This window comes from Zonotrichia leucophrys, chromosome 1, assembly GCF_028769735.1.
Source record: "Zonotrichia leucophrys gambelii isolate GWCS_2022_RI chromosome 1, RI_Zleu_2.0, whole genome shotgun sequence".
Taxonomy (NCBI): Eukaryota; Metazoa; Chordata; class Aves; order Passeriformes; family Passerellidae; genus Zonotrichia; species Zonotrichia leucophrys.
Window position 1 is genome coordinate 8,015,801 of NC_088169.1, and position 13,475 is coordinate 8,029,275.

Consider the following 13,475-nt stretch of genomic DNA (forward strand, 5'->3'; position numbering starts at 1 on the left):
TTCAGGCTGTGTTTTAATGTATTTTTATTTCTGTATGAAATTGGTTTTATTTTTTTCAATAGAATGGGTTAATTGTGGGTGTCATTGAATCCATAGAATCATAAAATAGATTGGTTTGGAAGGGACTTTAAAGATCATTTGGTTCCAACCCCGGTTTTTGTATTCTGTATTCTATTCTATTACAGCACATTTCATTAAGAGTCTTTGACATTCCTCAATCCAAGTAGAGAAGCTTCTGTCATAATCATAGTGTAGTTTCAATATGACCATAAATTTTGAGACTGTAGGGGTGTCTCTGTACCTTTTCTGTTACAGAACTGAATAAAATGCTCTAAATTTTTTGTCCCAGATTTAATATGCAGGAAGGAAAATGTTCAAGTCAGGATTTAAAAATGTTAATAGATAATGGAAGGAGAAATCAGGGCATGGTGGTACAAGATAAAGGTGGGTTACACATGGATCTGATCCTCTCAGAGCTGCAGTTTATTGGCTCCTTTTTGATTTATGATTCCTCCAGCTCTCTTTGCCTGCTCAAAGCACATACACACACTGTGGTGGCTGGGTGAGCTCTCCTGCCCAGGCTTGGCAAAACCAGGAGATAAAAAAGTAGCTCAGTGAGAATTTCTGATATTTGTAGAGTTTGGGTGAATTTACAGAATTTGGGTATATGCCTGCATAAGGATATGGTCTTGTGAGGTGTTTGCACTCCAGTGATCTACTCTTCTGTATCAGAGTAATGTTAAAAGCATTATTTCATGTATCCAGAAAGGCTTTGTGGGGTGGAAGAAACAATGGCAATGAAAAGAAAAAGCATCATTTTAATGAAATATGTTTAGTTTCTAGTGATTTATGACAATTAGGAGTGAAAGGAGGTGTTGCCAGCATTATTCTAAAGCTGTGATTTAGGTTTTGAAATATTTTTAGGTTAGCATAATCTAAATGTATTGATACTGTTTTAAAGTAATTTTACTTTAAATGCCAAAAGAGGAAGCAGGAACTTGGAATAAGAAGGTGACACTGATCTGTATAAAGTAGAACTTTTTAATAGAAAATCACTTTTTTGAAACATGGAGGGAGGATTCTTAACCAATAGCTGTATCCTTCCAGTGCCAAATGAAGTCAGTTGAATCTTTTCCATGTAATGATGAAAGTGGATTTCTATGCATTAGAGGCTTAATTGATCATAGTTTTAAAAATATCTGTGGTCATTTCTGGTAAAAGACCAAGTACTGAATAATAGTGGGGTGTGGATTCAGAAGAGAAAATAGTCATCAGTATGGGGGATTTCATGGTGTGTTTGGAGCAAGGAACGAAGAAGGAAAACAAACATGCATTTTCTTGAGTAACTTTGAGTACATCACATGTCCATAGTTGCTAATAAATATCTTCCTTACTGTGAATATTTAGACTGGCATTTATTGACTACTTTTGGTATTCATGTTCTCTGTCAGAAATAATCCTATTTCAAGAAATCATTGCAAGTATGTTGAACATTGAAAGAGTACAAAACTTGGAGTTTAGCTCTGTGAGTACAGGTTTGGTAGTGTGATGGATTACACACTTCAGATCATCTGGTGTGTAAAGGAATACCAAAAGCCAGTTATTAAGGCTTGTAAGTGCCCTCAGAGGGACATTTCTGCCTCCTCAGGGTACCCTTTATTTTGAGAATGGTGTTGCTTTGCAATCCCATTGCTCAGAAACATGTCAGCTAACTTCCAGTTTGTTGTTTGAATGGAAGAATTTTTCTTTCAAGCTGTATTAAAGCATTTATTTCACTCAGCAGGTGAATGTTCACTCAATAAACTCTGAACAAAGGCTCCTACAACCTCAATTTTTCCCTCACATCTTTTTGAGAAGACTTCAGAATGGATTTCTTTAGAACTCACATGTCTGTTGTTACATAAGTAGCAGTAAAAGAGGATTGATTTGCCACAGCTAGTGCACTCCTGAAACAATCCTATTCTGTTTTCATAACACATTTATATTTCATGTTTGAAAGCTTGACATACCCTGTTTATCTGATTATATTGGTTGTTATTAACATTGGACAGAAGATTCCATACTAGAAGCTAAGGCACCAAAAACTTAAATCACCTACTAAAAGGTGCTTCCACAAATACACATTTGTGCTGATGGTTTTTAAAAGGTTGTCATTGTTCTAACTGATGTTTTGGCAAATGTAACTTCAAATTTAAAAAATAACCACTCTTTTTTATTTGAGTGCAATAGTGACATTTGTCTGAACTAATTTTAATCTTTTAATTTCTAACTGATGGGATTCTCTAATTGTCACAGATGAGAGAAAATCATGAGCTTTTGTGGAATTTCAAAGTATTGTAATGGAGGTTGTATCTAGTGATGCCAAACTTGAAATAAACCTAGTTTGTGTAAAACAGACAAACTGAAACAGCTCACAATTCTGTTACTCTTGTTGTTGTCCATTATCCTTTCAGATTAAGATTGAAAGAAGAAATGGGTTTCTCACCTCTTTTTCCCCCCAATTTGGATTTTGCATCTAAATAAGGTCCACTTAAAATTTAATAATGATGATGTCAGTTGCATATTACATAAGGTTTCTGAAGGGGCAGGGCAAGAGAAATGTCTTTAATACAGGAAAATACGGAACTCATGATGTTCTTCACACCAGTCTATGGTCAGAACCATTAATTTTACATTTAACAGGCAGCAAGGACGAGAGGTATATTCTGTATAGATACTACATTTGAAAGCACAAATCAAAGCCTTGTTGAGAAGCAGGGAATTGTGGCGCAGTGAGGAGGAGGAGGATGGTTTTTCATGGCTGGTCTCTGTTGCAGGGGTCCCTTCAGCGTCGTGCGGCGATGCATCAACAGGGAGACGGGGCAGCAGTTCGCTGTCAAGATCGTCGATGTAGCAAAATTCACTTCAAGTCCTGGATTAAGCACAGAAGGTAAGAATTAATAATTAAGCAAATTCCCAGCAGACAGATTTTTTTTGATTTGTCAGCCTTTTCTGTTTGCTCTCTTTATGATGCTTTCTGGTTTATGTTTTCTAGAAGTTTTAAAGCAAGGTTGTATATCTCAAAATTAGCTTAGTGCTTGCATTTCTAATTTTTAGTAGTTTCTACATATAGTCAGTGGTGATCATAAATACTAGAAAGATAGTTAGGTCTAAGCTATTTCTATTTTTGTTTGGATTTTTTTTTCTTAAGAATGTGAATTTTGTAAAGAAAAAAGGTGGTTCTGAGTCAAAAAAGCATCCACAGGAAGTAAAGACCACATGAGTTTTGGTTATACTAGTCTAGATTTAGCAAGTAATTTGCTCTAAATGGGTGAGGACTTGCTATTAAAGTGCAAATTATATAAAAATATATTTTTATGTAGTCAGGATTACAGGCAATGATGCAGAACTGCTACAGTGCAAACCCAAGGCTGTAACTCTCTAACATTTCCTGCTTTAGAGTAAAACAATCTATGTTGAATACACAACTTGTGTGTGCATAAAGTTCTTCTTTTACCCTACATGGAGAAGAGCATTGCCAGCTGGGTGACACTTGCTGAATTCTACGTGTCCTGTATATTTTTTTCTGGAGATAATATTCTTTTGTAGAGTACTGTTTTTGGGGGGTTCCACTGATGCCATCAAAATCCTTGTAAATCCTACTTCAGCAAAAAAGGATCAATTGATTTTGTTGGTGTTTATAACAAACAGTATCTTGAGCCTTAATGACCAGCTTGATTTACAAGATAAATCACAGGTCTTGCTTCAGATTTTACCAGATATTTTCATTTAATCATGCCATTGTTGTTTCTTTTTTCTAGCCCTATAACAAAATATAAGCCACATTTTCTACAATATTCAACTTCTGATTAGCTCCATCATGGTTTTGGCAAGTTATACCAAAACCACGGCATTCTGAGCTACTGAATGTTTATTAAAATGATTTGATACCTTTTAAATAAATTGTGCCCAAATTCTTTTTCTTCTAAGCCTCATTTGAACTGCTGATGATATTACACATTTCTGCCTTTGGTGGAATATTACCTTCCTGGCTCCATGACAGTAAAATCCAACCTTTTGAGGCCTTGAACAATTTCTGAAAGGAAAAAGTCATAGGCAAAAAAGAAGGGACTCATCAGAAGGAAAAGCAAAGCCAACAGTAAAAATAGATTAACTGGAAAAAGGATAAATGTGGATGGTTTGCAATTTCTGCCTGGGTCTAAAGAATAGGCTTGGGAGTGTATTAAGAACTCTGGGTTTTTCCCAATTCCAATTTTGTTGTATTGTTGTAATTTTAATTCAAGGTAGCAGATCGTTGAGGTACGATCATAAACATTTTCTGGGTTTAGTGGTGCTTTGTTTTGTTTTGTGGTTTTGGATTGTTGTTTAGGTTTCTTCGTTTTTGTTATTTTGAGGTTTGTTCTTTTGAAAGTTTTGAATTGTTATGCCTTAGATTTGTAATATTAAGATACAAAGACACATAAATGTCTGAGCATGGAACAAGTTCTTACCTCTACATAAGAATGTGAATTTTTCACAGACTCTTTCCATCTTCTGTACTGTTTGTTTTTCCTGTTGTTCATTGGCTTGTTTTTAGTTGGGTGGTTTTTTTGCACCTCTAGCTCTACCTATCTAGATTATAGGGGAGTTTTCAAGATTCTTTTTTCTAGTTTGTTTATTTCTGATGTGGAATTCCTTAAGCACACTGGTGGGCAGCCACCATGGTGGTGTTGGGATAAAGTAAATATACCTGTGAGGAAGCTGTGTTTGTAAACTGTGTTAAGTGTGAGCTGTAATGAAGTGATAAGATTAACCCTTGGAGATACTCTTTACCTTGAAGTTTTGACCTCTGCAAGTTCAATTTGCTCTTGAAGGTTATTTTTGCACAACTCTCCACCTCCAGTCTTTCTTTGAGGCACAGGAGTGGGAGAACAGGACATTCTGCCTGTGAGGGAGCTGATGACAATTCCTTCCATTAATTCACATAGATCTAGAGTGCTTAGAGCTAAAGGTCCCAATATGCCTCTACACTTTGAGATTAAATCTAAGAAGTCTTTGTTCTTGAGTGCTTTTACATAAATACCCCTGTAGGATGGTGTGTTTATGGGTAAGAAGTTCATTTTTGTTTGTCAGCAGTGTACTCTTGTGGCAAAGGCAGAGCAGAGCATTGCAGAGGTGCAGCCAGCAAGGCAAAGCAAGAGATTGTTCCTCTGCTCATCCCTTGTGGGGCCACACCTGGAGCACTGTGTGTGTGCAGTCCTGGTCTCTCCAGCACAGGAAAAGCAGTGATGTGCTGGCAGGAGTCCAGCAGAGATGGACTGAGTTGGCCAAGCCTTAATAAGAGAAGCTGAGGTGAGGTTTGGTGCTGTCTTCACAAATTACTTCACAAAAGGATATAGAGAAGATGGAGCCAAACTCTTGATTTGGGCTTACAATGAAATGACAAAAGGCCGCATGGACAAATTGCAACATGAAGAAATTCCAATTAGAGACAAAGAAAAGAAAAATCTGCACCGGATTGCACAGAGGGTTCATGGAGAACATCCTCAGAGGTGCTCAGAAGTGGATTGCACGAGGCTCCAAGCTGCCAGGTCAATTTTGACCTGCTTGGAGCAAGAGTTTGGACTAGGTTACCTCCAAAGGGTCCTTCCAACCTAGATGATCCTGTGGTGTTTGTAGCAATGTGTAATCTGTGGGCCAATATAGTTGCAATACTATATTGGGAGAAAATTTAGGCATAGCATTACTGTGCTAAAAAGGAGATAGTTTAAAACTGGTTTTGATACAATTTTTTAAAACTAGTTTTGATTTCTTTAACCTGTGAGGCAGCTGAGCACTGAATAGGTTTTAAAGGGACTATTTTCCAAACAATTGATTTAGAAAAATACATACTGGTGTCTTACAATAATGGTATCTCCTTACCAGGGTAACAAAAACAAGCTGAAATGCTTCTCTAGGCTGATGTGTTACCAGTTGGTGTCATTGTGAGCATTTGTGACATATGATGGAGTAGCCTGTAGCTCATAAGACAAACTTTTATCAGGTAGGGTGTTCTTTCCATAAGGCTGCTCAGTACTCACAGCATGTGTAGACACAGACATCTCAAGTGATTTTTGTGTCTCGCTGCATCTCTGGAGTGGTTTGATAATAGCAGGGAAAATTAATGCAATGTAATGATGCCAGACAGCTAGCAAATCTAATCTAGGCTAAATTCTATTGGATTTATGTATTAGTATTCATGGTCTTGCATATTGTGTATCATCAATCTCTGTAGTGTTGTAATTCAGCCATATTAATGAAGTATATTGACACCTTGTCACTGCTCAAGTGGCCACGTGGTCTGCTGGATTAATGCTGGATATTTTGCATGTTGACAGATTCTACTACAGTTCACTCATATCACAGAGATACAAAGAAATCAAAAATAAGAAAATGTGAAGGTTGAATATTTTTAGACATAAGAGTCTCTTTTTTACTGTTCAGTTGAGAGAATCCATGTGGAAGAGCACTTGATGCTCTCAGAAGCCAGTAGTAGCAGACTCATTGAGGTCTAAAAAAATATATCAGTGTAAATAAACTTATTTTCAAGTACAGCTCTTAGCTGCTATACTCAGAACTTCTGGTATAGAAAACACTGAGAAACATATTCCTTATTTCTGAGTTTGTTACAGCTCACATCTTGGATTGATTGTCCATTTTCTCTGCAGCTCTTTTCACATCCCATGCATTTTCTCTTGTCTTTTTTCTCTGCTTGCATGTCTGATTTTTAGTTACCTGCTCTAACACCAAATATCTCTGAAGTGCAGCCACCATTTCTCAGGAACAGAATGGTGATCAGTCCTTACTACTTAGAAGGAAATACACATTACTTATCTGCCTTTTCTTAAATCTAGATTGCTTTCTTGTAACATGCTGAGTGTTTTTTAAAGCAATTTAAAGGCCAGTGTTTTGTGCTCATAGTGCATTGAAGTTGTTTTTCAGAATTTAACTCAACATATATAAGGTTCTCTTACCTGTATTCATTTCTGTAGAAATGTCCTCACTAAGAAAGTGGTTACCAGTTCTTCTCCAGCCTTCTAATAGTCTACACCTTATTTATTAGGGTGGTGTGTGTGGTTGATACACAGGTTTGGATGCAGTCAGGCCATGGGAAGCTGAATGAATCAGCTGATAAGGACAGATTGAGGTTTCCTTCAGAACCCAAACTGGTTCTTCTGGAAGCAGGCTGTGAAAACAGTCTGCAAAATACCTTTGTCTGTGACAAAGAGCAAAATTGTAGCCAAGAAAGCAGTGTTTTAAATGCAGTTCTTGGAATACTTCTAGCACAGAGAGGGGCAACATAATTGAATCTAAACTGGCCTTGCTATGCATAATCCACTTCAGGAGAGGAATTCCAAAATTATTTAATAGGGCATTGGAATGAAAACTTGGAGGGTTTTGTTGTGTTTTAGTAGTTGTCTCGTGGGTTTTTTCCCCACAAAGGGTCCCACAAATCTTATCCCTGACTACCTTTCAGCTTGTGAGAGATTTTCTTAAAATTGAGACCTTACTCTTGTTCCACTTATTTCATTAAACAACTTGCCCTTTTTGGTTTTCTTATTTTATTTATTTAATCTATTCAGACTTTCATTTTTTAGAATCATTTTGTGGGGGCAGTGTTTTCAAAAGGCTTTATTTAGTTCATAGTGGAATTGCATGACAGTATCTTTAGCTTTTGGAAGCTGTAGTGAATCATAAGTTATTTTTCACAAAAGTATCTGTAAGATTCTGCACTTCCCTCTCTGCGTGTTTTCAAGGGTTTCAGAAAAAAATGTACTGTCAGCATTGAGCTCATCTCTTTTGAGTAAAAAATACTACAAATCTGTATGTCATCATATTTCATGATAGTGTACCATATATAGACTGGATTTGAAGAAAGAACGAGTGACTCATTGCCTTTGATTTGGAAATACCAACTAATCTGGAATTTCTGGTTGTTGTCAGTTCTGTGTTGTACCATATTTCACAGATAAGCAGGTGCCTCCTTCTGTGTGACATTATTGGGCCCACACCTGAACTATTGTGCCCAGTTTGGGGCTTCATCGTTTGAGCTGGAAAGGTCCCTGCAAAGGACAGGATAATCAGGAGCCTGCAGGACATGATGGGCAAAGAGAGGGTGAAGAAGCTGGGTTTGGTTGGTCTGGTGAAGAGGAGGCTGAGAGAGTGAAATAATGTGGTCTTCAGCTACAAAAATGTCAGAGCTGAGCTTGAGTGGAAGTTGCTTTAACACAGGGAAATGGCCAGGAATTGTTGCTTGGAAGGCTCAGGTTCAGGCTGGACATGGTTTTCAAGAGTTTGCTCAATGAAATCACAGCAATCCTGACCCAGTGTGTGCAGTAATCTCATGTTGAGTGGGGGTTGGACCCAGTGTCCATCAGAGGTCATTTCCCACCAGCTTTTCTGTGATCTAATGAAAACAGTATAAAGGCACCATTATAGGTTTCATTTCATTGAAGGCAGAAAATATGAGGATATTTCAGAGAATTAATAGCTCTGTACCAGCTTGACTTTGCTTTTGAATTCCCATTTTAACCCTATGAGAAGCCATAATCCAAGTATTTAGTGACTGTAGTGTTGCAGGTATTACTGTTACACAGGAGTTTTCTTGACGATTCATCTAGTGTGTGTGTCTCAGTGGTGAAGAGCTTGAGGCATCTTCTTACAGACCACAAAAATCACATGGTATTAGTGACACCTCTGTTCATAAGAAAATGCACAAATGCAGAATTTTGAAAAGAAACTCTAAAATCTTGCTGATTTAAAACTAGTCTGACTGTCGTGGAGTTTATGTTGCTGGTACTTAAAATACCACTGTAGTTTCTGTGTGGGCTGTACAAACAATAAAGCAAGTTGGGGTAAAGAGGTAGGGAGAATTTGAATTAATCATGTACCTGTGGTAATATAAAATAGAGTATAAAAATTAATGCTTTCTAGGATTTTTTTTTTAAGAATGTCTGGGTCATGATGGAAGGGACCTGTAGTAATTTATGCCTCTCAGGAGGACTTGAAGATCAATACTTGAAGTCACTTTTGATGTTTGTCATTTCAAGACTGCCTTTCTGGGGAATGCATTGTTCCTATCTCAGCTTTCCTTCTTCCACAAAGGGGTAGGACCAGGACCAGGAACTGGTCCTGTTTTGGTATGGGAAATGTTACCTGAGCCTTTCTGAGGAGTTTGCTTCTTTTAACTTAATGAAGGATTTGAGATTTCTTTGTTTTTCTGGAGAAGTTGTCAGCTGGTTTGGTTGTAAATACAGTTCTTTCTATGAGTACCAATTTCATAAATACCTAACTTTAATAGCTCTGCTGTGACTTTCATAAACAAATTGTCATTAGAATTAAATACTTCTATGCAGAAGTGTAACATAAGAGATGGAAGCAGGCTTTTCCCCCAGCAGACACTTCTCTAAGTGTGGCAGCATGTTAACCATAGAACAGATCCAGGTAAAGGATCACAGGAATGCATGAACACTCAACAAGGGTTTCTTTCTAAAGACTCATTTTGTCCTTGCTACTGGAAGTCAGTTCACTGCAGAAATGGTGCCCATGTTTTTCTGGTTGTAAATACAGAATTCAGTCTTGGGGCCACATTTCACTTTTTTTTTTTTTTTTTTTTTTTTAAGTGTGAAATACAGCATTTTGTATTAGGGGCCTTTTCTTTTTTTTAGGATTTCCTGGCATGTGCCCAGATACAGACTTCCAGGAGAGGGATACTAAGTGTCACTGACCAAATCATCATTGTTCTGACCTTGTTTGGAGTCCCAAATTTGATTAATCCCAGGAAGCAAATATGATGCTCTGTAGGGAAATACAGCCTATTATCCAGATCATAAGCAAAGAGTTCTAGAGATCAACTACATGGTATTACTTCACTTCAAGAACATAAAATTTCTGGAAATACTGATTCAAGCATATTAACAGCAGTGTTCATGAAACATTTTTCTTTTCCATCTTCAGCAGTGAAAGCTTGGAAATTTATTACACCCACTTTAAAGCATAAAAGCATATGAACCTAATTTTTTTATGCACTGTTGCTTAAGTAAAAGGAAAATAATTAAGTTTTTATGTGTCTCAAGCAATTGGTTCTTTATTCCTTCTAATTTCCAGAAAAAGGACAGCTTTGTTTGCTGTGTGACTTCAGTCCCTTCCTTGCCTTTCAGATGTGTCTGATTTTCTGGGTTTAGTACAGCACTGAACACACAATGGCTCTGTAGGGGTGCTCCTCTTCCTCCCTCTCTTTTAATCTTTGCTGCTTGGCTGCGTGCTGGCTCTGACAGCTTTGTTCTTCTGCTCTTGGTTTCACTGTGGTGCCAGCAGTGTGAGAAATGACTGCTGTGCCCAGTGGCTGAAACCACTGTGGACTTGCTGCCAGATGTTTGCCTGACATTATCATGAAACTGCTTTTGAGAAAGGTGTCGTGCAGCTGAGCAGCAAGTGCAGGCAACGTTTGCCAGCTTCATAAATAAAAATGGTACACTTTGCAGGTTTCAAAATGCAATTACATCAAGTGTATTTAACAGCCATTTTAATAAATATTCATTCTAAGAATAACTTATTAGGGTGCTAATTAAAAAATTGCTGTATCTTGGAATTCTTAGAACACATATAATAATGATTATGTAATTAGCACTAAACAGAATTTATGCAGCAGATAATAGATAATTTAACTGTTATTTTTGTTACATAACTGAGTTTTCAGTTGGCCTAGTTTGGGGGTTTTTAAGTAATCATAATTGATTAAAAAGTGCTCCTACAGTAACATCTCTGTAATCTTTTTTCTCACTTTACATGAGATGCACTAGAACAGGTTACCCAGGGAAATTTTGGATGCCTCATCCCTAGAAGTGTTCAAGGCCAGGTTTGATGGTGCTTTGGGCAACCTGGTCTAGTGGGAGGGGGTTTGGAACTACGTGGTCTTTAAGGTCCTTTCCAACCCATACTGTCCTGTGATTTTGTATCACACTTCCATATATGTGAAATAAGAAAATATATTCACATTTGTAAACAAGAAAATAAGATCAATGCCAAGAAATATTATTATGAAAACTTCCTTTAAACTTCATGTGGTTTAACTCATTGAAATAAGGTTTTTCGCTTAAAAGTGAATTCCTCTTTGTACATATAATATAGGGCTTAAGGACCATTTGATTAAAATCTTTACTGAGATAACTAGTGAATCTATTTGAGCAGTGTATAATATTGAACCATTTTTCAAGGAAATAAACAATTTATGCTCATTTTGGTAATTTCAAGTGTTACAGGGTATTTGCTAATTTAGAAGAACTCCAGTGAAGATTTATGTTTGTACATCACCTCACCTGGACAAAAACTGGTTGGTCCTTGAAACCTGTTGTTTGAATCCCATCTGTTCCCAGGAGCTCACAACCATTTAGAATGCAGGTTTCACTGAAAATTAAGCTTTAACATGCTTTAAATTCTTAGTAGGTTTGGTAGAAACATTTTCAGATAGGGCTTGTGATCCAGCATGAATCACAGAAGTGAAAAGGTGTGCTGCAGTTAATACCAATTATTCCAAAGAGGATGATGCCTGTGGGTGTACTGAATAGCTTACAAAAGTCTTGGAGATGGCAGTCCCAGGCTTGTTCTGTGGGGGCTTTGCCAGTGGTAAGCCTGTCATTGAAATGCTCATCCCAGTCAGCCACAGGTGCACCCTCAGCCAGGCACTCTGAATGTGACTCTGCTTTGAAAATCATATCTCCCAAACCACAGTGTGAAAGATTGTAGCTGAGCAGGATTCTAAAGAGCCTAATCCTTGTTCTGCCCAAAAATAAAATATCACAGGCACACTTCACTGCTATTCAAAAAATGCTTTAAAATCTCATACTATTTCAGCCTTGTCTGTCCCTTTACTGAGTATTAGTTGGATGCACAGGACAGTTTAAGAGTATGATGACTTATGTATTTGCATTTGGTATTTAAATATGTGAAGTATGCAGCAAAAGAGATGTCTGAGAACTCAGTGTTGTGCCAGTCTGAAACAAGCCTGAAGTACCTGAGGATAATGAACTGTTAAATGTATTTATACAGATGTGCACCCAGATGTGATGGTGATGGTGTTCACAGGGGTCTCAGGATGAGGGAAGAGATGAGAATCTGACTCCATGTTTCAGAAGGCTTGATTTATAATTTTATAATATATATTATATTAAAACTATACTAAAAGAATAGAAGAAAGAATTTCATCAGAAGGCTAGCTAAGAATAGAAAAAGAGTGAATAGCAAAGGCTTGTGACTGACTGAGGCAGTCCGGACAGCTGGACTGTGGTTGGCCATTAATCAGAAACAACCACATGAGACCAATCACAGATGCACCTGTTGCATTCCACAGCAGCAGATAATCAATGTTTACATTTTGTTCCTGAGGCCTCTCAGCTTCTCAGAAGAAAAAATCCTAAGGAAGGATTTTTCTTAAACCTTGCCTGTGACACCCAGGAGTGCTGACAGAGCTTAGAGATACCACAGAGAGGACATTCAGGATAATCTTGGAGTGAACAAAGACAGGGAGAGGTGCCCAAGGACAGGAGGGGAGCCGATGTCTCTCCTGTGCTGGCCCCGGGGTGAGCAGGAGCCAGCCATGAGCTTTACCCTCGTGGTAAAGAGGAGCCAGTGGCATCCTGGGCTGCCTTGGGCAGAGTATTGGCAGCAGAGGGAGGGAAGGAGGTGTCCTGCCCCTCCTCAGCGCTCCTGAGGCCACACTGCACTGCTGGCTCCAGTTCTGGACCCCCAGAACAGGAGGAACATGGAGGTACCAGAGAGGGCCCTGCAAAGGGCTGGTGGCACTAAGGTGAAGGGGCTGGAACCTCTCTTCTGTTGTTCTGGGAGGGCTGTTTAAGCCAGGAGAAGGAAAGGTTCAGGAGGGATTTGTCGATGGGTACAGAGAGGACAGAGCCAGGCTCTTCTCAGGAGTGCCCAGGGATAGGAGCAGAGGCAGTGGCACAAACAAGCACAGGAGGTTCAGCCTCAGCACCAGGAAACACTTTTTAAACAGTGAGAGTGACCAAGCACTGGTTGTCCGGGGGGATTGTGGATTGTTGGAGATATTCAAAAGCTGCCTGGACTCAGTCCTGGGCCCTGGGGTCTTGGTGGCCCTGCTTGAGTTGGACCAGATCACCTCCACAGGTCCCTTCAGCCATTCTGGGATTCCACTTCATAGCTTTGATGGCTTGGTGGCTCTGCTGTGAGCCCCTGGCAGCAGCTGAGCAGGGCAGTGTTTGGGCTCTCCCCTCCCTGCATGCCATTGTTCCTCTCTGCTCCTTTGTAGGTGTGCAGATGAGGTTTTATCACATAACATAATGTTTTTCTTTTCTAAAACTCTGTTTTTCTTTTCTAAAACCCGAATTACAGTATCCTCCAGTGTTTGAGTCAGAATTTGAGTAAAGCAAATGTATTTGAAAAAGAAATTTATGTTGGAGAGATAAGGAAGGATATTCCTGCTC

At 38.6% G+C, this 13,475-nt stretch overlaps 1 protein-coding gene across 10 annotated transcripts in view; it reads left to right on the top strand.

The window, feature by feature from the left end:
- Nucleotides 1-13,475, top strand: part of CASK (calcium/calmodulin dependent serine protein kinase) — a 191,013-nt gene that overhangs the window by 46,659 nt on the left and 130,879 nt on the right. For all 10 annotated transcript variants that reach the window (XM_064706397.1, XM_064706406.1, XM_064706424.1 and 7 more), the window contains exon 2: nt 2,817-2,929. In XM_064706397.1, the coding sequence (XP_064562467.1) occupies nt 2,817-2,929 (113 nt within the window). The remainder of the gene's footprint in view (nt 1-2,816; nt 2,930-13,475) is intronic.